Here is a 23,757-nt window from a genome sequence, read left to right on the forward strand (position 1 = left end):
TATCTGAGAGGTTGCCTCCCGGGCTTAAGTCCTCAGTAAGTCCATCAAGTAAAACATAATTCTCTACTTTGAGGTTGTGCATTTTTTTTCAGTCAACGGGCAGAACTCAGCAAACTTGAACAAGAACTTCACTTGTTTCATTAAACAAGTGAAGAAATGGATCCTCTATCCTAAAGAGCAAAACAAGCCGTCGCCTTCGGCCCATTTCAGCAAGCTGAGGTCCCCAGTCTTCTTCCTTAGAAGACTTCTTTCCTAGAATCTGAGCCTAAACAGAACCTCAAGCGTCCATTTAGCCCATCTCCCTACCTCGTGCAAACCCACTCCCAAACCAAGGGACAATGTGGGCTGGTTTTAAGCTGATCACCCCTCCCTGGGCTGCCCGGAGCAGGCCTGTCACAGCTCATGTCACACATTTTAGAGCATGAGCTGGGGGCCCACCCAGTCCTGTCTGGGTCCCCTTCACCTCTCTGAACCTTGGTTTCTTCCCTGTAAATTGGAGAATGAAACAGCACCTACCTCATAAGGCTGATGTGAATGTGACGTGAGATGTAGGTCAGGGTTTCTCAGCCTCCTATCGGGGGGCGGCATGGTCTTTGTGCTGGGGGGCTCTACAGGATGCGAAGCAGCATTCCTGGCCTCTACCCTCCAGCTATGACAACCAAAAATGTCTGCAGACATTGCCAAATGTCCCCTGGGGGACGAAACTGCCGCTGGTGGAGAACTGCTCTGGTAGCTGTAGCTCTTGGCATAGTGCCTGGGATGCGAGTGTTACACAGTGACACCTGCTGTAATTTCTGTCCCCTCCCTGCCCGAGATCCCTGAGGACAGGACTGTCCACAGACGGATCGATAAGTAAATGGGTGGGGAGGTGGATGGAGCAGAGAGACAGCAAGACGGGCCAGCGGATGGACAGATGGACAGATCTGATTCTAGCAGTCTCACTGACCAGAAAAATCCAACCCCCCCCCGCCCCGCCCACAGTGACCTGGGGTTTCCAGAGCAGAACATTTTAGGTGCAAGTGTATCAAATTCAAGAAGACCCTTCCTCAGCTGCTTGACTGCAGCAGAAACCCAGAGCTAACCGGCCCTCCCCGGTCACATTTGGTATTACTTTTGATATTGCTTTCAACACTTCCGTTTTGGATATGTATATGTACACACATATATAAAATGTGTGTGTATAGCATCTTCTACTGTTCTCCCCTTGCTCATTCCACTCCAGCCACACCGGTCTCCCTGCTGTACCGTGAAAGTGCCAGCTCTGCTCCTGCCTCAGGACCTTTGCAGTTTCAGTCCTGGGGTCCAGAATGTTCTTTCCCCCAGGCGTCTTCTCCTGCTCTCACCTCCTTCAGGTCTTTACCATATGTCAGCTTCCAATGAGGCTGCCAGGACCAAAACTGCCCCCAGTGACACCCGGGGGCTCCCGATTTGCCTTGCCTGCTTTCTTTTTCTCTGTGGCCCTTATCAGCATGTGACACACAGTATGTTTTATTTATTTTACTGTCTGTCTCCTCTGCTAGAATGTAAGCTTCCTGAGGGCAGGTATTCTTGTCTGTTTCACTGTCATATTCCCAGCATCTGGTAATGTGCCCGACATATGGTAGGCACGTAGTAAGTATTTGCTGAATACACACACACACACACACACACACACACACACACACTCCTATTGTCAGGTCTATGGGTTGCAGTTTTAAAAGTTTAAAAAATACTGGAATAAATGACCACAAAGTCCCTGCCCACTATTTCTGGACCACCAGATTCAGACCTATCCCGACCAAAGGGGCTTCAGTGCCCATGGTCCTGCCCACTTGAATCTGCTGGGCAGACAGTGGGGGGAGGGTTCCCTTTGCACGTGGCCTGTATCATTATAGTCACTACGGTTTCACAGTCAGACCACCTGGGTTCAGACTCCAGCTCTCCCTTATACTGGCTGTATGAGTGTCAAGTTATTTCACCGCCCTTCCCCCTACCCCACCAAGCTGCAGTTTCCTGATCTGTCAAATGAGGACAATAATAGTAACTGCCTTACAGGGTTGTTGGGAGGATGGAATGAATTGACAAACATTAAAGCACCCAGTGCGAGGGATGGGCTCGCTAAATGTTAGCTGTTCTTACGATGACGATTCTACTTACCATCACTGTCATTGCACCATCATTATCATTATCGTTATTACTATTATTATTGCCTTGAGTCACAGCCCAGGCCCTGACCCTGGGTGAGATGGAGAGCCCCTCCCCATTCACAGGCCAGGCCCAGCCCCAGGTGACCCGGCCCCCAGGCTGTGTCCAGGGACTTAGGTTACTTCTGCACCTTCTCCCTTTAAGAGTACAAATAGCTTCAGTTAGCCCAGCAATCAACACAGTCATGCCCGCAGCCAGTGAACTGTCCCCGAGAGCCCCTGGGCCGGGAGGTTCAAGCAGAAGACAGACATGGCCCCTCAATGTCAAGGAGCTCACTGCAGGGTGAGGCAGGCAGATACAGCCAGAGAATAATCTAAAAGCCCACAGACTGAGCCGGTGCTAAAGAGAGGAGGCGGCTTATGTGGGGCGCGGCTTGGGCACAAGGCTGCCCCTGTGCAGAGCCTTAAAGGGGGAGCAATGGTCTGACAGGCTCAGGTTACGGGTCAGGGGGTATTCCAGGCTGAGGCCAGAGCAGGAGCAGAGCACAACAGCAAGTGGCCCAGTGGAAGTGAAGACGTGAGCAAGGACGATGGGGGTGAGAACACGGCTGCGAGGTGCTGGGGGGATTTGAATTGATTCGTGAAGACCATGGGAAGCTCTCAAAGAATCAGAAAGTGGCAAAGAGACTGGTTCAACCAGATGAAACCAGCCCGCAATGTCAGATACACCCAGAACAGTAAACTTTCATCAAATGTTTGCTGAACGGAACTGAATTGATTTCATCATAAGATACTTTCACTCTCAGTTTGCATGTCTGGCCCCTTGGTGTGTAGGAGAAAGGGTTCAGGGTGCCTATGACAGTGGCGGGGGGTGCGGACATCCTGGGACCCAAAGCCACGGCCACAAATCAGGAAATGCCCTTGTCCCCAAGATTCTGTTCAGGATCCTGAGACCCAGGCAATTAGACACAGCCCCTTATCAGAAGGAAAAATCAGGAGGCCCATCCCTGGATAACTGAGAGCTGAACTGAGCCCTTCCCACCCATCCAGACAGGTGGCAGGGCTGGAGGTGACCACACACGCCTGTGACGTTCCTGGACATGCCCCGTCCTCGGGAGAGCCCACCCCAGCGAGTCCCCAGCGAATCCAGGAGGCCGGGACCCAGGAAGCCACCCCCCGCTATGGAGAAGTTGTGTCCACCGTGCTGGTCCCCCACCCTTCAGAAAAGAACACGGAGGCTTGGGAGGGAAGAGAGTCCTCCCTGGGCTCTGTCCGGGGGCTCAGAGCAGAGCACAGGCGGCCCGTCCTGCCAACACCCCAGTGATAGCAGCTCCCATGCACTGAGCCATTGATTACCACATGCCAGGGTCCCACCTGTATTTAAACCTCAAAACATCACAGGAGAGGGTATCGTTATTATCCCTATTTTTGTGGGTGGTGAAACGGAGCCAGAGAGACACCAAGTCACTCAGCTGAGCTCACAGTGGCAGTGGCAGGGTCGGACTGGAGAAAAAGCCCTGGCTTGTTACCATTCTGCTAACTGCCACCCCCCAAAAAGAACAAGAGGTCAGGAAGCTGGGCCCAATGGGAGAAATGGCCTTGCATCCAGCTCCTCCAGGATGCGGTCCGGATTCTACCAGCAGTGTCCAAGGGCCACTGTTAGGGTTGCCGGATAAAAATACAGGACATCAAATAGAATTTCAGATAAAAAAACAATTTTTTTTAGTATAAGTATGTATTTTTCTGCTTTCTTTTTTTTTTTTTTTTAACTCTAGCAGCCCCACCACTGCTAGATGACCCGGCCTCCTCAGTTCCTTAGCAGATGGAAATGGATGGCCCTGCCTGTCCCCTGAGCCCCAATTCCCCACTCTCAATTCATAAGCTTTACCCCCAAGCACACCTCAGTCCCCAGAGGGGCTCTGCTCGTCTCTCCAGGGGACCTTAGGGAGAAAGGTAAAGAGTCAACCCTTGCCTGGAGCCAGCTCCATGAGGAGGAAATCATTATTTCCAAGTTGTAGGCAAGGAACCTGAGGCAGAGGGGTGAGGCCACTTGCCCAAGGGCACACAGCTAACCGCCAGCAGGGCCAGATTCACACCCAAGGTCAGCCTGCTCCAAAGCTAGTGGCCCTGGGCCAGTCCCCACGGCCCGTTCAGAGGCAGGAGGTGCAGGCATCCGGAGTACCATACCTATGGCAGCCTGTGGAGGATGGGAGGAAGCCATCAGACAGGGTGCAGCTCACCAGCACCGTCCCAGCGCTCGCCTGCAAAAAGAAGGCCAGAAATCTGATCAGAGGGCGTTCAAGGCTGAAGTTCCAGCGACAGAGAGGGGTCACTGACTCGTGACCTGTGCACGCCAGCCTGCCAGCTCTCACCCTGTTCCCCAGCCGCTTCGGGAACACAGGACAGCGCCAGCAAGGGCCCAGCCTTCACCTTCATAAATCATTAACTCGCAGAAAAGCCAGCAGCGGCGGAACCCTAAGCCATCTTCCCAGAAGGGCCCTGCCTCCCCGGACCTTCCTCTGCCCAATACCAAGGAACCTCGGGAGCCTGCTGTGTCCAGCTAGGCTGACAGGTGGGTCCCCACTGGCTGACAGGTGAAACTCCAGCCTCAGAAGCCAGGATCACACTCAGCCCCCGTGTTGCAGAAGCTGGATCACACCTGAACTGTCATGGATGTGGCCGGACACTTCCTCCTCCACGGGCGCCCTTGGGTCCAGCCGCTCTCCCCAGCTGCCGCCCCAGTGGTCCCACGGAAGGCCATTCACTCTCTCTCTGTCTCTCCCTGTGCTGTACCCACGAGGTTGGCCAGTTAGCACGTGGGTGTGAGGGAAATAAAGGGCTTCATGGAGATAGGTGGCTCGAGATAGGGGCGGAATTCCAAATGCTGGGAGCTAGGGGCAGTTTCTCCAGGCCTCGCCGTGGAGGATCCCGCAACCAAGAAGCCAGTGCCTCCACCGGGCTTCCTGGGCCCTGAAGCCAAGCTTGCCCGATGCCCCCTGCCAAGCAGTGACGGAAAGAGTTCTCCCCACTCCCGGTTCACACCCCCGATTCTGAGCTAGAGGCAGTCCTTCTAGACTTCCTGGGGAGGAGGGGATCGACCCTGGAGGGAAAGCCCCGAGCCCTCCTTTCTAATCAGCGCCTGACACAAACTGGCTGCGTGCCTATTTTCCTTTCCAATCCTTAAAGCCTCTATTTGTGTTAGCTGGTTTCCTAAATAAAAATAGAATGCATGTAAAGGGCAATTAATTAATAACAGCAAACATCTATGCAGTGCCTACTATATCTCCGACATTATTCTGAGCACTTTACAAATATGAAAATCCAAATAATCCAAATTATGAGAAAATGAGGCCCAGGGTGGTTAAGTAAGTAGCCCAAGATCACACAGCTAGTAAGCAGCAGAGCCAGGGTGTGAACCCAGGCCATGGGCCCCAGTGTGTGCTCATTATGTAACCGCCATGCTCTACTGTCCCTCAAAGTCCAAACAATACAAATGATGTACAATGAAAAGTCAGTCTCTCAAATCCCCCAGGAGTGACCACTATTACTGGTTTCTTATGAATCCTTCCAGAACTATGCCATGTATGTACCAGCTTGTTTACCCATATATATGCCTTGTTTTATACAGGAGGAAGCACATTGCACACCCTGTGGTGCAACCACTTTTCAAAAAAATTTTTTTAATTGAAGTATAGTTTATTTACAATGTTTCAGGTGTACAGCAAAGTGATTCAGTTATACACGGGTGCGTGTGTGTATACATATTCTTTTTCAGATTCTCTTCCATTATAGTTTATTACAAGATATTGACTACAGTTCCCTGTACTATACAGTAGGTCCTTGTTTATCTATTTTATACATAGTAGTGTGTCAATCCCAAATTCCTAATTTATCCCTCCACACCCCCCTTCCCCTTTGGTAATCATAAATTTGTTTTCTATGTCCGTGAGTCTATTTCTGTTTTGTAAATAAGTTCATTTGTATCAGTCTTTTTAGATTCCACATATAAGTGATGTCACATATTTGTCTTTCTCTGTCTGACTTACTTCACTTAGCAACCACTTCTTTTGCTTAAGAATCTCCATGATCAATTCAGAATAGTACACAGAAATCAGTCTCACTTTTTTAATGGCTGCGTAGTATTTTGGGGCGGATGGGATATATCATAATTGACATAATCCCTATCAAGGGACACTGAGGTTGTTTCCAGGCTTTGGTGTTATAAAGCCTTCCTCCATACACTTGGCCTTGAGCGAATGGATGCATGAACCTGTCAGTCACACTCCTAGGCGGGATCTGCTGGGTCAGAGAATTGCACTTTTCATTCTGACTGAATGCAAATTGCTCTCCACTAAGTGTGTGACTGTGTCTTTTAGTCCCACACTGAAAACTCTCAGCAAAGGGTTGGGGAAAGCAAACTAAAATGTCTGCAAATCCCTTTGCAAGTTGAAAAGTCAAACAACAGCTGCATAGCAGTCCCCCTGCAGGTCTGTTCTCCCTGTGGGCTCATTCAGAACCACTGAAGAAGGAGCAGGGAGACATACCCATTTTGCAGGAGGAAAAAGGAAGGCACCCAGCCCAGGTTCATGTGCAAACTGCTCCTTAAATATTTTCTTTAAGGTATGTACATTGTGTTTTTAGGCATAATGCCATTGCACACTTAATAGTCTAAGGTATAGTGTAAGCATAACTTTTATATGCACTGGGAAAATAAAGCGTGACTCGCTTTATTACAATATTCGCTTTATTGCGGTGGTCTGGAACCCAACTCAAAATATCTCCCAGGTATGCCTGTACTAGTCATGGTAACTTTGATCACTTAGTTAAAGTGATGTCTCCCTGAGGTTTCTCCACTGTAAAGTTACTATTTTCCTTTGTAATTAATAAAAATCCTGTGGGGAGAAATATATATATATATATATATATATTTTCTGATCGTGCAGAAGCCCAGGATCCTTCCCTCTAGGCCAGAAAGTGCAATGTCCTCTCCTTTTTCCTCATTTTCAGGGATGATTCCTGCCCTCCCCTCCAAGCCCAAGGCTTTCCCCAGAAAGGAACAGAGACATCAACATATAAGGAGCTCAGAGATTTATCTGCATTATTTCATTGACAGATGAGGAAACCAAGGCTCAGAGAGGTAAGGATTTGCCCAAGGTCACAGAGGCAAGTGAACAAAGTGACAACACTAGGATTCAATCCAGGGGTATTGACCCCAAACCCTAGTCTCAACCCCTTAATCACACGGCCTCCCTGGACTTCAGGGCTGGCATCTGGGAGGCGTTTGCTGCAGACTAATTGGGGGCAGTGAGGTCCCCGGGCAAGGGCCCAGGCCAGCAAGCCCCGTGCACACCCACAGGCCTGTGGTCACCATTTTGCACACACGTGCCCCAAGGCTCAAAAGGATGTGAGTGAGGGAATAGGCATGGCTCAGAGCAGCGCAACGCCCTGCTAGAGACCCTCACGGCACAATAATTAGAAAAGAATTCAAGGCTACCTCATACCACCTGGGCCCACTACTCAGTAGCCATAATACCTTGGATGAGTTACTTAACCCCCGTCTCTGTGCCTCAGTTTATTCATCTGCAAAATGGGGATTAAAAAGTACCTACTGGGGCTTCCCTGGTGGCGCAGGGAAGAATCCGCCTGCCAATGCAGGGGACATGGGTTCGAGCCCTGGCCTGGGAAGATCCCACATGCCGCGGAGCAACTAAGCCCGTGCGCCACAACTACTGAGCCTGCACTCTAGAGCCTGCGAGCCACAACTACTGAGCCCCCGTGTCACAACTACTGAAGCCCGCACGCCTAGAGCCCGTGCTCCGTAACAAAGAGAAGTCATCTGCAATGAGAAGCCCGCGTACCGCAATGAAGAGTAGCCCCTGCTCGCCGCAACTAGAGAGAGCCCGCGCACAGCAACAAAGACCCAATGCAGCCAAAAATAAATAAATTAAAATAAATTAATTAAAAAAAAATACTTCTAAGAAGTACCTATTTCATGGGGTTCTTAAGAAAATTAAAAGTAAATACATGCAACACTCTTGGAGGGGTCCCTGGGACACGGTAGTCTCTGGCTGTCATTAACACCCAGGGCATAGACTGTGATGACCAAGCTCTACCTTGGGAGTCGGGGATCCAGGCTGGAGTCTCATCTCCACTGGCAGGTGAGCTGAGCCTTGGTGTCCTCATCTGTAAAATGGGGTTCCTGCTACCTGGCCCATGGGACTCCCAGCAGCATCCCTGAGGTCAACCACAAAGCCCCAGCAGGCTCAGTCAGTGCCAAGATGCCCATCCTTGACGTGTCACCACCAAAATGGGAAACAGCAGATGGGACCATGTGCCTGGATTCTGCATCCCAGGAGTGTGAGAGACCCTGGAGGAGGCTCAAAGGGGAACCCCAAGGGCTTCCAAGCCGTGAGGGTCTGGGGGCAGCCAAATCCATCTGCAGGCTGGGCTCTGCCTCCTCCTCTCGGTGTGACCCCAGGCCCCCCCATGGCCTCTCAGAGCTTCAGGCTACACCTCTGTAAAGTGGGCATGACAGCACCCGCCCAGAGGATGCCACAGGCTGCCACAGCCAGGATCCGGGGCATAGGTGTGAACATGAGCAAACAGGTGGGGTTGCTCAGCTATTTCCTTTTTTTTTTTTTTTTTAAGTCTTCCTCGAGCTATGCATGGTCTGGAAGCTTCAAGGTCGGAGGCTGAGCTGGAAGAAATCTGTTGTGATGCCCCTGAAATAAGCCTCACTCTTAAAAGCGATCCAGAACCTTCCTGCCACAGCGGTCTCTGGCAAAAGAGGCAGTCTGGCTGGGGAAGGAGCATCGACTGAAAACCAAGAGTGGCCCAGCAGGATTATCTACAGAATTATCTACACTCAGGGATTCCAACTGTTTCCAAAGTGCAGAGAGGAAAAGGACAGAAGGAAACTCACTAAGGTATATGAACAGTGTTTGCTTGGGTGGCAGGGCTCCAGAAGATTTTCTTTTGACCCTCTTTCCATGTTTCTGAATTTTCCAGATCTTCTACAGTGAGTATTATAAGGAGGGAAGATGAAAAGAAGCATTCTCATTTTTAAAAAGAGAACTAAGGCAAAGCATCACAGGTCGGACCAGACAGTAGCTGCAAGATGGTGTTGAAAGGGTGGGATCTGTTGCTATATCTGAGTTTGAATCCCAGCTCTGCCACTTCCAGCTGTTACAATTCACCCCCTTCTCCCCAGCGCCCGCCTCACAGAGGTCCTGTGCTCATGAAACGGGGACCGTGGTGTGTGGTGGTGTAGCTCTCAGCCTGCAGTGGCCACTGTTATCACGGTGATATTCACAGTGTTCCACGTGGGTGGTAGGGTTATGGAGACTTTCTTCTTTGGGGGGGTCATCTCTTTAAAAACGACTGCCAAGACTGGCTAGGCAGGCAGACCCCCTGAACGGTGCTCTTGCCCGTGACCCTACACAGAACGACCAGCAGCAGGCTGTACTTCTCAAGCACATTCAGACAGAGCGAGAAGCCAAGGAGCAAGCCCAGCTCCGGGTGTGCCCCCTAAGCATGTCAAGTTCAGTGACTGGGACCACCCAAGAGCGGCCAGATTAGCACTTCCCTCCACCCTGGACAGCCCTGCTCACCACAGCAGGTGTCTTCCAGGCTCTAATTTAATCAGACCCTTATCAGTTCCTCCTTCCTCTAGAGCTCAAGGTCCATCCAGCCCAGAGGCCCGGCAGGAAACCCTCCTCCAGCCTGCACGCATCCGCCCCTCCTCACTAGTCCCTGAGATTCACCCCATCCCGGACCATCTCCCACCTCCCACTCAAGTGAATGGCCCCATCAGCTCCCCCTGAATGAGGCCTGGAGAAATACACCAGGAAGGCTCCTGAAAATCAGGGAGGCTGCACAAACCAGGCCAGGAGTTTGAGGACAAGGAAGGCAGGACTCGGAGGGGAGGGGAGGGGAGGGGAGGGGAGGGGAGGGGAGGGTGGGCAGGGGCCCAGGCAGGCAGGCAGGCAGGCAGGCAGGCAGGCAGGCAGGCAGTCCCAGAGGGAGATGCTGGCATAACGGAGTCGGGCAGCCTTGCCAGAGGAAAGGTAGATGCCACCCTGTTCTGCACGGAGGGAAACAAGGACCAGGATCTGGCCCAGGCCCCCACCTCCAACTCTGGCCTCAGAGGCACCCTGTCTCCTAGAAGCCAGGAAAAAAGTGCGGGATGGGAGGTAAGACCAGGGGTGTGGACCAGAGCTCCTCCTGCAACCACAGACTCTGGGAGGCCTCTCCAGCTTTCGGCCCCTGTCAGATGTGAGCTTGACCAACACATGCCCACCTCTGCTGCCACAGCAAGGGTTCCAAAACACACAGCCTCAGACTCTTCCTCGTCGCCTTCGCCTTCGCCTTCGGAATGCAGGTCCTCAGCAAGGCCCTCCCTGACCGGCCGCACCACCCTCCCCACCAACCTCTCTGGTCTGGGCGGTTCCCACGCCCGGCCTGACTGTTCCAGCCCTCGTGAAGGGCTTCAGGCCCATCGCTTTGCCGACCTGTTCTATATCTCTGGGTCTTTGCTCAGGTTGTTTGTTCCCTCCAGGGAGAATTCTCTCTCAGAACCAAAAAGCAAACTCCTACTCAACCTTCAAAACCCAGACCCTTCTCCTCTGTGAGGCCTCCCCAGACCCATCTCATGCAGTGGTTCCCAAGCCTAGTTCAAAAAATACCTGAGTCTGTGCTCGCTTTGGCAGCACATATACTAAAATTGGAACGATACAGAGAAGATTAGCATGGCCCCTGCACAAGAATGACATGCAAATTCGTGAAGCGTTCCATCTTCTTTTGTTATACAGCAGCAACTAACACAACAATGTAAAGCAATTATACTCCAATAACGATGTTAAAAAAAAAAAAAAAAGAAACCTGTGCCCCAGGCCCACAATTCTGAATTGGTAGCTTGTGGGTGCAGCCTGAGAAAGTCTATTTTCAAAGAGCACAGGTGATTCTGGGATACCTACAGCCCCCATTAGAACGGTCTCCCTCCCTAGACTGGCCTCTTCTTTTCGTCTCAGTGCCCAGAGCACCGACCCACACGCTAGACAACAGCTGAGCTGCACTGAACTAAGCCCAGAGACTGAGAACGTTCATCTGCTTAGGATCCACTCACCGAGGAGCCCATGAGGCTGGCGTATCCCTGAACCTGGGGTGGCTGCAGGTGTGGGGCTTCCTGACCAGTGGAGGAGGGGCACAGGCCCAGATGGGAACCTCAGCCCAGGTGTCCTCTGCCCTGCCCAGAAAGCCTGGGGCCAGGAGGAAGGGCAGGGTCTGCAAGCTGTATGGTGGGGGCACCTCTGCCCTGGGAGTCCCTCATCGCAAACAGCCCCCCTGCTGCAGACTGTGGAGGGGCTAGCTCGCAGGGGCTCTGGAGAGACAAGGTGCCTTAGCCAAGAGAACACAGGTGGAGGTACAGCAAGAAGGACACGTGTCCAGGACTCAGAGCCCTGGAAAGCACTCAGCCTGGGGTCAGAGAGACCAGCTTCAGACGCTGAATCTGCACTTGCCCTCCAGCGGCCAGACCTCAGGAAGTTACTCACCCTCTCTGTGCTTCCTCTCCTCACCTGTCAGATGCAGATTAAGTGGAGTGACATCTGAAAATGCCGGTAGGCCCTTAATAAATGTTAGTTCCCTTCCTGGAGTTCCTGCCGCTCCTGGAGGACAGTGTTGCCCCATTCTGCAGATTGCTCAACTGAGTCCAGGCTGACGGTCCACCAGAATACCAGCCCTGACCTTTGTGACCCTCGTCACCCTTGAGATCACAAAATGATCGTCTTAGAAACGATAAGAGCTGACGTCTCCCAGCACTGCCGTCTCCCAGCACTACTGTGCACCAGAACCCCTGCTGAACATTTTACAGTGTCTGTCTAATTTAATTCCCACAACAGATGAGGAAAAGGAGTCTGAGAGACTGAGGATGTTCCCAAGGCCACGCAGTGGCTGAGCAGGGTCCCTGGGTTGTGAGCTGGGAGAGCCAGGGAGGGACCTTCAGGCTGGTTCTCACGGGATCCCAGCACGGACCAGGTGCCAGGTGGCTGAGGGCGCGGGTGAGTGGGGGGAGCATCCTCCCAGACCCTCCACAGCCTGTGGCGGGAGCCTCCAAATGCCAGAGGGACACAGGGCCATCTCCTCTCCCTGCCCACTAGGCGCCAAGCCACTCAATGGGCTTCCTGCCATGGGCAGGGGTGAGGCTGGCCAGTGGCTGAAGCCTCAGACAATGGAGGCTCTGTAACTGCCCGGGGTAAGTGTCCCCTCTCCCTAGGCGTGCCCCTGGTCAGTGATCCCCAGGCAGGACAGGTTGGGGGCAAGCCCCTCCCACACCAACCCCGGAGGAGGCCTCTGGGCAGAAGGGACCCCTGGGGGCTGTTGCTAGGAAACCAGAGCCAGCCTGGAGAAGCTGCTGCCACCAGAACAGCCCCCAGACCCTCCCCCTCCTCCTCCCCCTCCTCCTCCTCCTCCCCCTCCTCCTCCTCCTCCCCCTCCTCCTCCTCCTCCCTCTCCTTCTCCTCCTCCCAGCCCCCAGGCACATTAACCCCTTTGTCCCCAGAGGTCCAGTCCAGGCGGAAGGCCCCAGGCTGAAGGGCCAGGTGAAAAATTGCCAATCCGAGGGTCCCATATTCTTGGCCACATCCTGGGTGGCCCATGCGATGGGGCTCCACAGCACACACACCTGGAAGCTGGAAGAGGACAGCATGGAATTTGTACCACCCCTTCACCTTTCTGCGCCTCAGTTTCCCCATCCAAAGCCCGGGCAATTTAGTGCCAGGGCGGCTCTAGAACACTCATACCAGCAGTAGAGCATTTTCATGCCAGAACCAAACCCAAGAGGTGGTTTTGTTCCCTCCTTTTCATGGACAGGGAAGCTGGGGTTCAGAGCAGGGAAGCAACCTGCCCAAAGTCACCCAGGAAGCATGAAATGGGACCAGGAAATGGGGGGGTCTGACTCCAGGCAATTTCACGGAGCTGGGTGTGGGGGAAGGATGGATGGTCCAGGCTGCAGAAATGGCCCAGGCAAAGGACCTCCGAATGCTGGGCCCCTCCCAGGCTCAGGACTCCAACCTCACCTTGATCTGCGCCTCCCCAGGCAACCTCACCCGTTTCGTGGTTTTTAAGACCATCTCTACGGTGACACCACCAGCCTGACCTTCCCTGGAACTCCAGACCTCTGCCCAGAAGTATGCCTGCTCAGCACGTCCGCTCACTGGTCTATGGGGCATATTGAACTTAACATCCTGATGGCCACCCTCACTCCTCCCAGGCGTCCCCTCTCACCTGACGGCAGCACCAGCCTGCCAGGCGCTCAGGCTAAACACCTCAGGCTCATCCCTGGCTCCCCCCTCTCTCTCACACCTACATGCCACCCATCAGCAAACCTCGTTGGCTCTACCCTCCAAACATGTCTAGAATCTGACCACTTCGCACCACCTCCCCTGCGACCACCCTGATCCACACCACCATCATCTCTTCCCTGGACCATTAAAATAGCCCCTTGACTGGTCTCCTGCTTCCCGCTTTCACCCCCCTTCCCCCCACCCCACACACTTTGTTCTCAACACAGCAGCCAAGTTACTCTTCTCCTCAAAGCCTCAAATGCCTTCCTACCTCATTCGGAGTGGAAACCAGGGTCCTCACCTTGGCCAACAAGGCCCTAAATGATGTGGTCCCTCCACCAACTCCCTGACTTCAGAGCCTACCTCTCTCCCCATAGCTTTTCTACCCTAGTCACAATGACCACCGTGCAGCCCCTCAAACACCCTACCACAGGGCCTTTGCACTTGCTGTTTCCTCTGCCTGGAACACTCTTCCCCCAGATGTACACATGGATGACTCCCTCACCTCCTTCAGGGCTCTGCTCAAAGGTCACTGTGTCAGAGAGGCCCCCTCCCACCACCCGCTTTAAAATCGCACATACATATCCCCATCACACTCTTTCCTCTGACTCTGCTCTCCCCGCCTTCACAGTATTTAACACCTCCGGGAATCTATACATTTTAGTTGTTTACATCAGTTTCCTCCTACCAGAATGTGGACATTATCGTTTATGTTCATCGCTCCATCCACAGCCCTGGAATGGTGCCTGGCACACAGCAGACCTCAACACACACTTGCTGCATGAAGGAAGGGATGCTGGTCCACACCAGCCGCGCCACCACCATCAGAGGAGGGGAGAAGGCGGCCGAGGCCTGTGGGGCACCCACTCTTGGGACCGTGCCTCCTCCTGCCCGAAATCAGCCTCCGCCAGGACAGCTTCTACCAGGAGAGCTACACAAACAGAGTCAGTGCCAAGCTGTGCAAGAGGCGCTTCCCCCAAAACCAGTCTGGGAAGAGGCCTGGGGCCCATGCCACGGTGTGATCAGAAGAGGGGTGGGGCGGGTACGAGGAGGGACTTGGACTATTTTTACAAACTCGCTCCCAAAAAGACCGCATTCTTGCTCTCATGAGTCAGAAGCATGTGGCCGGGAGAGCAGACAGGACGCCGAAGCCCCGGGGGCTGCCGCCCTCGGCCGCTCTGGCAGGCAGGTGAGGGACCCTGGCATACACCCGGCTTTCCCGGGAAGGATCACAGGAGCCCCCGGCTGGCAGGCCACCGAGAGCAGAGGAAGCCTCCCTGTCAAAGCCCACAAGGGTCCAGTCTGGCTCCAGTCTCTTCTTCTGGCCCAAGCTCTGCCTCCCTCTGAGAGGGGGCTGTCCACTTTGTCCCACAGAGAGCTCCGGGCAGGAAGAAATAACCTTTGCAAACCTCGGAGCTAAAAATAGCTCAGCCCACCCAAGCAAGGCAGGGCAAGCTGTCTGCACAGCCCCTGAGGTCTCCCGAAACACAAGCCCTGCAAGGAGCCCCAGGGGACCCAGAGGCCTCAGCCCCAAAGGCCAGCACTTAAGATTCAAGCCACCCCCTTAACAATGTGCGGCCCTCCCCCTAACAATGTGCGGCCCTCCCCCAGGGAAGGTGTGAGTGTCATTCCAGCAGCTCCCTGTCCTCCGCACCTGCCAGAGAGAGACGGAAATGCCTGTCCTCCCACCAGCCCCCAAAGGGGCGGAGCACCCACGAGTGGATGGGATCAGCCCCATTTTATAGACGAGGAAGCTGAGGCTCAGAGAGATAGAGAGATCTGTCCATGTTCAAGAAGCTCATCAGAGGCAGATCCATGATTAAGCTGCAGGTGGAGAGGTCTGGCCACGTCTTTTCGCTGTAGCAGGGTGCCTCTCCCTCAACAGACCAATGGATCCATCCCACTCCCTTGCAATGAATACCACACCTCTGACAAGATGCTGCCTGGGGCTCTGGGAAGGGGGCAGAGGAGACTGGGCTGGAGGTGTTGGGGGGAGGCGGGGTTTCAACCATGAAATAAATTTGCCCTGAATCCTGCTGTCCTGGGATGGAGTCAAATCCTGGACTATGTCCCCCACGGGGAACCGGTCCTCTTTCAGTATCAGCTTTGGCGAAAGCTTAACTGGTGCTCTCGACACCAGCCCTGTAATTGGACTCCTGAGGGACTGGCACCCACAGCCTGGTCCTACAGAGAATTCCTACCCTCCCTCCTCGCCGTCCTTCTGCCCTTCTCACAGAAACCGCACTGGGTGCCATGGGCTGTGAGCCCGCCTCTGCCTGCATCCTGCTGCCCGGTGGAAAATGGGGGACCCGTTGCACTCAGGGTGCCCCCATCCTGAGGCAGTCTCTGGTCCTGCAGGGTATCCCTTGGGTGCCCCTTTCTGCCACCATCATGCCCCAGGTATGATTTTTAGGAGAGTGAGTCTGCAATCAAACCTGGTTGGGTTCTGGTTCTCCATTTCCTCACCGTGACACAAAGACATTATTTCACCGTTCTGATCCCTGGTTCCCTCTTCTGTAGGAAAACTCTAAAAATCCCCACTGCAAAGAGTTGTTATAAGGATTAAATGAGAATAATTCACATAAAATACCTCGCTGAGAGCCTGGAACACAGGAAGTGCTCAATAAATGTTTATCGAATGAATGAATGACCACCTCCTTCTAACTGGACAGCAGCCCTGGCCTGCAAGAAGGGGTGGTGTCCCAGGTAGAGCTGAGCAGTCCCAGGGCCCCCCCCCATCATTGTCCTCCAGAGTCTTTCTGGGTCAGTGAAAGCCCTCCTGCAGCTTCTGACCATGCAGTGCCCCCCACTGAGGGCCAGGGGTGCCCACTGATGTGCTCTGGGACAGCCACCAGCTTGGCCTGGCCCTGAAGCTAACACTCAGCTCCCCAAAGCCTCCACCCACCTCCTGCTCCTTTTAAAGTCAAGATTCCAGGGAAGAAGGTCACAGCAGGAAAGGAGAGGACCCCAAATACGACAGTGATGCTGAGTTCCCTTAGTTGGTGTGAAACACGGTGATGAGCAAAGCTCAGTGCGTGGTGCCAGGGAGACATTCCAATTGCCTGAATTCACGTGGTCAAGGGGAGGCGGGGCCTTGCAGCTGGCTGCAGATGTACCCCTTATGTAAAGCACCCTGGCTGGAGAATCAGCCCTGGGGAGAGTTGCAAACATCAGGATGCTTCAGTTTCCTTGCTTGAACTCAAATGTATTCTGCTAAAGTCAGGGACAGCAACCCCGCCTCCAGGCAGCAAACTTACAGTGACCACCCGCCCCCCGACCCCGCCTGCCCACGGCTGTCACTTGACACTGCATCAGGAGCATCCTCAAGTGACCTGTGGAAAGAGACAGGCCTGGGAAGGCAGGATCTGGTGCTCTCTTCCCTGCTTGCAGCCAACAGGTGCTCCAAAATGCTAGATGGCGGCAGGGGGATACATGCGCGGACACCTGTGCATTTCCTGCCAAGGCTGAGCCTTTGCCAGGTTCATCCGAGGTCTGTCCTGTGGCCAGGGTCTTGGTCAGAGGACGGAGACACCATCTCCTTTCCCATTAGGATGCAAACCAGGAAGTGAGCGAGGAAGGTCACGTCTTCCACATATGTGCCATGTATGTTAGAACTGAGGTCTCCAGGTCCCACTCCCTCCTTCTGGGAACCTAACAGCATTCAAGGGGAGGGCAGGAGAGCCAGTCTTTATCTCTCTGGATCCACCCAACAATATCTCTTAATCATTCCACAAAAATTGATTTAGCACTACTGGATGCCAGGCACCATGCAAGGTTCTGGGGGTTTGGATCCTGCCCCCTTGAAATCCACAGCCCCACAGGGATGCAGATGCTAAACAATTACACAAGTCCATACATCTATACAAACCAGGATAGGCACTATGGGGTGGGGGGAACACCAGGGCTTAATTGAGATTGAGGCAGCCAGTCGAACATTCCAACTCAACTCCCCCAGAACTGACGATGGTCGTATGTACTCCCTAGGGTCGTTTGATGACCTGCCCTACATTGTAACCACACAGAGCAAGGGGACACAAGGCCTGGCGATGGCCCTGTTCTTTTGCCAGAGGCTCTGCCTCCGGTTGGCCTGGGCCAAGGCACACAACTGCTCAGGCCTCCAAGGGCTCTCCCACCTCCCAACGGATGTTCGCATTTTATGCCAAACCCAAGGAATACAGGATGTTGTGGGCGCTTTTTTCCTCTTTTGTTTTTTTTGGAGGGTGGCAGTATTGGATTTCAAAGTTTCCATTCCATCTTGATTTATGCAATTACAGTTTCACTGATCCATCTAAGGCAGTGGTTCTCAACGGGAGCGACTTTGCCACCCAGGGACATTTGGCAATGTCTGGAGACATTTGGGTTGTCACAACGGGGAGGGAGGGGGAGGCTAGTGGCATGTAGGGGGTAGAGGCCAGGGATGCTCTGCATGTCCTGCAGTGCAGAGCCCAGCCTCCACAGCAGAGAACTATCCAGCTCAAGTGTCGACAGCGCTGAGGTAGAAAACTCCTGGTCTCGGGGCATCTGGTCAAGTCCTCTGAGGATCTAGAGCAGACGCTGGCCTGTTAATGCAGGGTAGTGTTACTGTTATTAGTCACAGGGACACAGAGACCAAAGTCATTGCCACCGGTTTCCATGGCAGATAATACCAGGTTCCAAGTCTCTAAAGAAACTGCATTATGCTCTGGTTACTTGTTTTTGTGGCTCTCGGGGCAGAGACTGGGGGCAGAGACCACGACCTACTTTTCTGTGTGCCTCCACCACCTAGCGTGGCATCTGGAATACAGGAAGTGGGGAGGGAGGGCAGGAGGGAGGGAGAGAGGGCAGGCTGCAGCCTCTTCAAAGTAAGCACCACGCCTTACGCCTCTCCCTCCTCAGCACCCAGCACCGTTCCTGGCACCTAGCCGCCATCTCTGAGTTCAAAAATAAACAACCAGGGGCTTCCCTGGTGGCGCAGTGGTTGAGAATCTGCCTGCCAATGCAGGGGACACGGGTTCGAGCCCTGGTCTGGGAAGATCCCACATGCCGCGGAGCGACTAGGCCCGTGAGCCACAATTGCTGAGCCTGCGCGTCTGGAGCCTGTGCTCCGCAACAAGAGAGGCCGCGATGGTGAGAGGCCCGCACACCGCGATGAAGAGTGGCCCCCGCTTGCCGCAACTAGAGAAAGCCCTCGCACAGAAACGAAGACCCAACACAGCCATAAATAAATAAATAAATAAATAAATAATTTTTAAAAAATAAAAATAAAAAAAAAATAAACAACCAGACCGTGAGCTCTCCTGGGCCAGGGCCGTGCCCCACACCCCTCTGACCGCCCCACCACCACCCCGCCCTGAGCCTAGCCTAGCACATGGCTCAGCCCTGGACACTTATTCATCAAGCATCTCCAGCGTGCTGGGTGCCAGGCGAGGCCCCACCGGGCTGGTGTAGTGGTGAGCAAGACGGACACGGCCCCTGGCCCTCGGAGCCCACAGTGCAGCAGGGGAAGGTGAACTGAATGGGCTCCAACAGTCAATAGCCGGCGGTGCTTCTGCGGGGGAGACCTGGAGCCCTAGGGGAACTCCCGGGAGTGGCCCTGAACCTGGGGTGGGGCGATGTCAGTTAATTCTCCTTGAAACAGTAAACAAAAGCATGCATAGTTCATCTCTGCAAGGCCTGGGACATGGGAGCAGGAGAGAGGGAGGGAGGACGGTAGAAAGGGGGCTTCCAGTGGGAGTCAGGGGCCCCTGCGCTGCCCTGGCTCGTCTCTCCCCAGCAACCCAGCCCAGGTACTCATCCACAAAAGCGGCACTGAGTGGGTGGAATCCAGGGCCCGAACACTGGGCACAGAAAAAAGGCAAACGCTCGCTCCTCGTGTTGCCACCAAAGAGTGAGTGCCAAAATCAGCATCACAACACCTCACATGTATTAATTGCTAACTAAGGGCCCAGAGCAATTCCAAGTCCTTTACTCCTATAATTACTTTAATCTTTACAACAACCTTTTGAGAGAGGAACTACTATCACCCCCATTTTACAGATTAGGAAACAGAGGCACAGAGAGGGTAAGAAAATTGCTCAAGGTCACACGGTCAATACAATGGGGAACTGGGATTGGATCCCAGGCCATCTGGCTGCAGGGCTGTGCCTTGAACCCCTACGGTATTCACACCTTCGCACCTCAGCCACTAGCCGGCCACCAGTCCGCTGGGCTGCTCTGCTACCTGGGAAATGCTCAGGTGAGCAGACCGGGCCGTGGGGACCCCACTCATGGGCAGCTGGTGGGACAGGGGCCCTGAGCAGCAGTACATCAGGAGAACGTGGGGGGCCAGCAGACAAAGTGCTCCGGCCCGGTGGCCCTGGGCAGGGGTTCCAGCTACGCTGTCCCCGGCAGAGCCTCAATAAGCGGCCCCCTCCCAGGGCAGCTGAATGCAAACATGTCAAGCCTCGCTGGGCATCCTTGTCCAGAACCACCTGGGGGCTGAGGGTGGGCACAGGTTCCCGTGAACACCAGGGATTCACCCTCACCAATCCAGCCACTCCCCTGGAGCAGGCACCTGGGCAGGGTCAGCCTGAGATTCAGGTCCCACTGTGCCGGCTGTGTGCCAGCCACAGCCTGAGCCAGCGCCCTCCCCTCTGCTGTGGCTGAGGATGACACGACGTCAGGCCAAGACTGGCAGGACCCCCTTAGGGCGGACAGCATGGATCCCCTCCTAACCCCTCTCTTTGAAAGGGTGCCTGTTGATCAGAGTAGGCTGGGTGATCCACTGTGATTCGCAGCATTGGCCCTGCCATTAGTTCTGAGTCAAGCATGTTGTATTTTCCCGCAATTAGTCACTCTCAGAAGAGAGGGATCTCTGAGAGGCTGAAATCCAACCTGTCAGCCAGGGCAAGAATTCCTTCTTGAGGATCCCAACAGATGGGTGGGTCAGAGCACAAGCTTTGCAATCAGGCAGCCCTGACTCCAAATCCTGACCCCACAACCCAGCAAACATGTGACTTGACCTCCATAAGCCTCAGTTTACTCATCTGCACACTGGGTGTAATAACACCCCTGAGACCCAATTAAGTAATATACTCATTCATGCACTGTCAATCAATTCACGTTTATTAAGCACCCCTGTGAGCCAAGTACTGTTCTAGGTGCCTGGGATACATCAGTGAACAAAAAAGGAAAAGCCTCCCTGCCCTGATGGAGCTTACTGAGCCCAGCCCTATGCCAGCCACAGAGTGGCTATTCCATAAATGCCTCACCTCTACCCAAGCCTGAGTCACACAGTCTCACAACATATTCTCATGTTTGAATTCCTCCTTTGGCAGAAGACTCACTGTCCCACATTAGAAAAGTCTAAACCTGCCCTCATTTCATCCTGTGAAGTTTCTCAGGACAAGCCTCCTCCCTCCTGCATGGGACACCCATAAGCTGGCTCTCCTTCCCCGAGTCAATGACACCCTCACTAGGATGTGTTCCAGGCTGCCACTGTCCCTCTCATTGGTTCAACGAACACTTCTTGAGTACCCACTACATGCCAGGAGGTGGACTACCCTGGAACATTATCTCGGTTGCATTTCCTCCTTGCCAAGGTTGGGGCACACGTGGGAACACGGGAGCCTCAGCTCACCACCTGGGACACCAACTCACATCACCAACGTGCATGGAAAATCAAGGCCGTCCCTCCAGAAGTAGGTCCTGTGCTTTCCTGCTAACAAGTGTGAAATCGAAGTGACAGTAATTGACATGAAATCCCAACTACTGCTCTCACTAGCTGGGAATCAAACTAAGGCTCACTATGATCTCTGAGTTTCCAGTAAAACCAGGAGCCGGGTGTGGGGGTTTCACATGTGCTTCGGGGTGGAAAGCCCGGTCCCCACGTGACTCCCCACTCAGCCTCGAGGCTCCCGGAGGACAGCGGCTGAGTCTGCTTGCTGCTCTACCAGAACTGCCTAGCGCCATACCTGGCAGCTAACAGGGGTCCAATAAATGTGGGTTGGATTGAACTGATTCCGAAAACTGAGGCTCAGAAAGGCAAAGGGACTTGCCCGAGGTCACACAGCTAGAGAGGGGGCAGCGAGCTCCGGACCCAGGTCTGCGCGGCTCCAATGCCTCTGCCCGGCCTCCCTTTAAACTTACCCAGGTTTGAGTACGTGCAGTCCAGCAGCCTAATGGGAGCCCTCCCAGGACAGGCTTCCTGGGGCAAAAGTCACCACTCCTCCAGGCCCAAAGAAAGGAGAGGTGAAAGCCAGCCACATGAGACCTTATTAGGGAAAAGTAAAGAAAGGAAAATCCAAAGCGCCCCGGTGGAGGAAGGGCCAGCCTGTGAGTCATGTAGCCCAGAATATTCCATTCATAGCTGGTTTCAGGGCGGGCCGGAGAGGCGAGGGAGGCCAACCGCCCCAAGGGCCCACCCCAGGCGGCCGATGGAGCAGCCTCAGGACCTGGTGGACCTCGGGCTAGGGGTCAGGCTGCCTCTGCCACCAACTCCCACCAACGCTCGACAAGTCACTTCCTCTCCCAGGTTTCTGATTTTCACAGTCTGTGAAAACAGCCAAGGGTCTGGGGCTGCCACTGCCTATAGGGCTGGGGGTGGGGAGACCAGGTAAAAGCCAACACCCCCCTCTCTCCCCAGCTAAGCTTACCCCACATCCCACCCGTACCGTTGTGGAGCTGACGCCCCGTTCTGCCCCATCCCCAGCGGCCTGCAGGACCATCCCATGCTACTCCTAGACTGCTGGCAGCACTGAGAAGCAGTCTTCACTCACCTTTCAGACCTGCTGGTCACTTTCAGCCTTAGAAGACTATCCCCTGAGAGCCTGAGGAGGGCAGTCAACTGACTGAACACCTGCTTTCTACTAGGAGCTTTGAGAACACCATCTCACTTCCTCTTCGCCATGGCCCAGTGAAGTAAATTATAATTCCTGTCTTTCAGAGGGAGCTGCGAAGGCTAAGCCAGACGAAGGCACCTGCGCAAGATCACACAGCTAATAAGACCCGGAATGCAAACCCAGGTCCTGAAGCCCCAAACCTATGCTCTCATTCTGGCTTGTGTATCGGCTCCCAGAGGATGGGAACTGTGGCTGGGCCCTGGGCGTCCCTCTTGTACATGGTCTTCAAGAGAAGGCTTATTTGACTGGCCAGGCGGTTACTCCCGAAGCGCTGCCCAGGCCCCAGGAGAGCTTTGTACATTGCAAACAGGAAGAGCTCCCTGGGATCCTGCCCCCAGCATCACTGCACTCAGGTGTCCTGGGCCCGGTCCTGCCTGCCAGGGACCCCAAACAAGACTGTCCCCACTTTGCAAAAAGGGAATCTGAGGCCCAGGCTCAGAGGAGCCAGAGAGCAAACCTCAGCACCTGTGATCCCCACAGCATCCTGGCATGGCCCTAGCAGCAGCAAGGAGACCACTGGGGGCCCAGGGCCAGAAAAGCATGGGCTTTGCTGAGAGGCCCTCCCGGGTCCAACCCCAGGTCCCCCCATTAGCTATGTAAACCTAAGCAGACCTCCTGCCCTCTCTGTGCCTTGGTTTCCTCCTCACTGTAAAACAGACACAGCAGCCCCTGACCACTGGACAGTAATGGCAAGTAAATGCAGTCACGTGGAATGGAGCAGGTGCCCTTTCTTCCCCTGGAGGGTGCTTGCCTATCCTAGCCATCAGCTGGGCGGGAGGCTCAGAACCTGGCAGTGCCCCAGGCAACCAGCCCAAACAGGTTTCCATTCGGAGCTAGATTCCTGGGTTTAATATTTACCTGCTTGTGACCCAAATCTTCTGGGGCATCAGGCATGCCCAAATCACTCAGCCCTGAGCATTCAAACCAAGCAGGGACATAATGTGGGAGAGGTAGGGTGCTGAGGCCAGGACAGGTGTCTGAAATCCCGGTCTCTCCAGGGCACCCAGACCCAGCCTGGCTGGGGAAGGAGAGTCCCTTCCATGTGCCCCTACAGACTAGTGCAACCCTCCCCCCATAGCACCCTGCTCTGAAGACCCCGTGCCCCTGTCATATGATGCTCCATTTCCAAAGGACCCCAGAAACCAGTGAGGGCATGTGAAGTGGGGGCTGGGACCAAGAGAGGTGGCCCTACAGACATGAGACCGACCCCCAGAGTCTGCAGGCTGTGGAGGTGACCGTCCACACCACCCTCACCAGATGGAGATTTCACTCCTCTACCGGTTAAGACCCAAGTTTTCGGACTTCAGTAATAAGCCCAGTGCAGAAAAGGAAACACCAGACTCCGTGCTCCTCCCAGCAATCCTACAGGGCATCACAGATGAGAAACCCGAACTCGGAGCCTGAGTCAGCTTGCCAAGGTCTCTATAATTAGTC

General features: G+C 54.1%; 1 protein-coding gene and 1 non-coding gene across 7 annotated transcripts in view; one reads left to right on the forward strand and one right to left on the reverse strand.

The window, feature by feature from the left end:
• ARHGEF10L (Rho guanine nucleotide exchange factor 10 like) overlaps window positions 1–23,757 on the reverse strand; it is a 160,483-nt gene that overhangs the window by 105,008 nt on the left and 31,718 nt on the right. For 4 of the 6 annotated variants that reach the window (XM_061184859.1, XM_061184860.1, XM_061184855.1 and 1 more), the window contains exon 2: window positions 4,311–4,384. The exons of 1 other annotated variant lie outside the window; for it this stretch is intronic. In XM_061184859.1, coding sequence (XP_061040842.1) covers window positions 4,311–4,344 — 34 coding nt within the window. In that variant the 5' untranslated portion in view covers window positions 4,345–4,384. Of the gene's footprint in view, window positions 1–4,310; window positions 4,385–21,571; window positions 21,588–23,757 lie in introns of those variants that run through there. One more of the 6 variants, XM_061184858.1, reaches the window with a different exon arrangement.
• On the forward strand, window positions 10,816–10,922 carry LOC133089348 (U6 spliceosomal RNA). The gene has a single exon (XR_009700710.1). It is a non-coding gene; the product is annotated as a U6 spliceosomal RNA (small nuclear RNA).

This window comes from Eubalaena glacialis, chromosome 3 (assembly GCF_028564815.1).
Source record: "Eubalaena glacialis isolate mEubGla1 chromosome 3, mEubGla1.1.hap2.+ XY, whole genome shotgun sequence".
Classification (NCBI taxonomy): Eukaryota; Metazoa; Chordata; class Mammalia; order Artiodactyla; family Balaenidae; genus Eubalaena; species Eubalaena glacialis.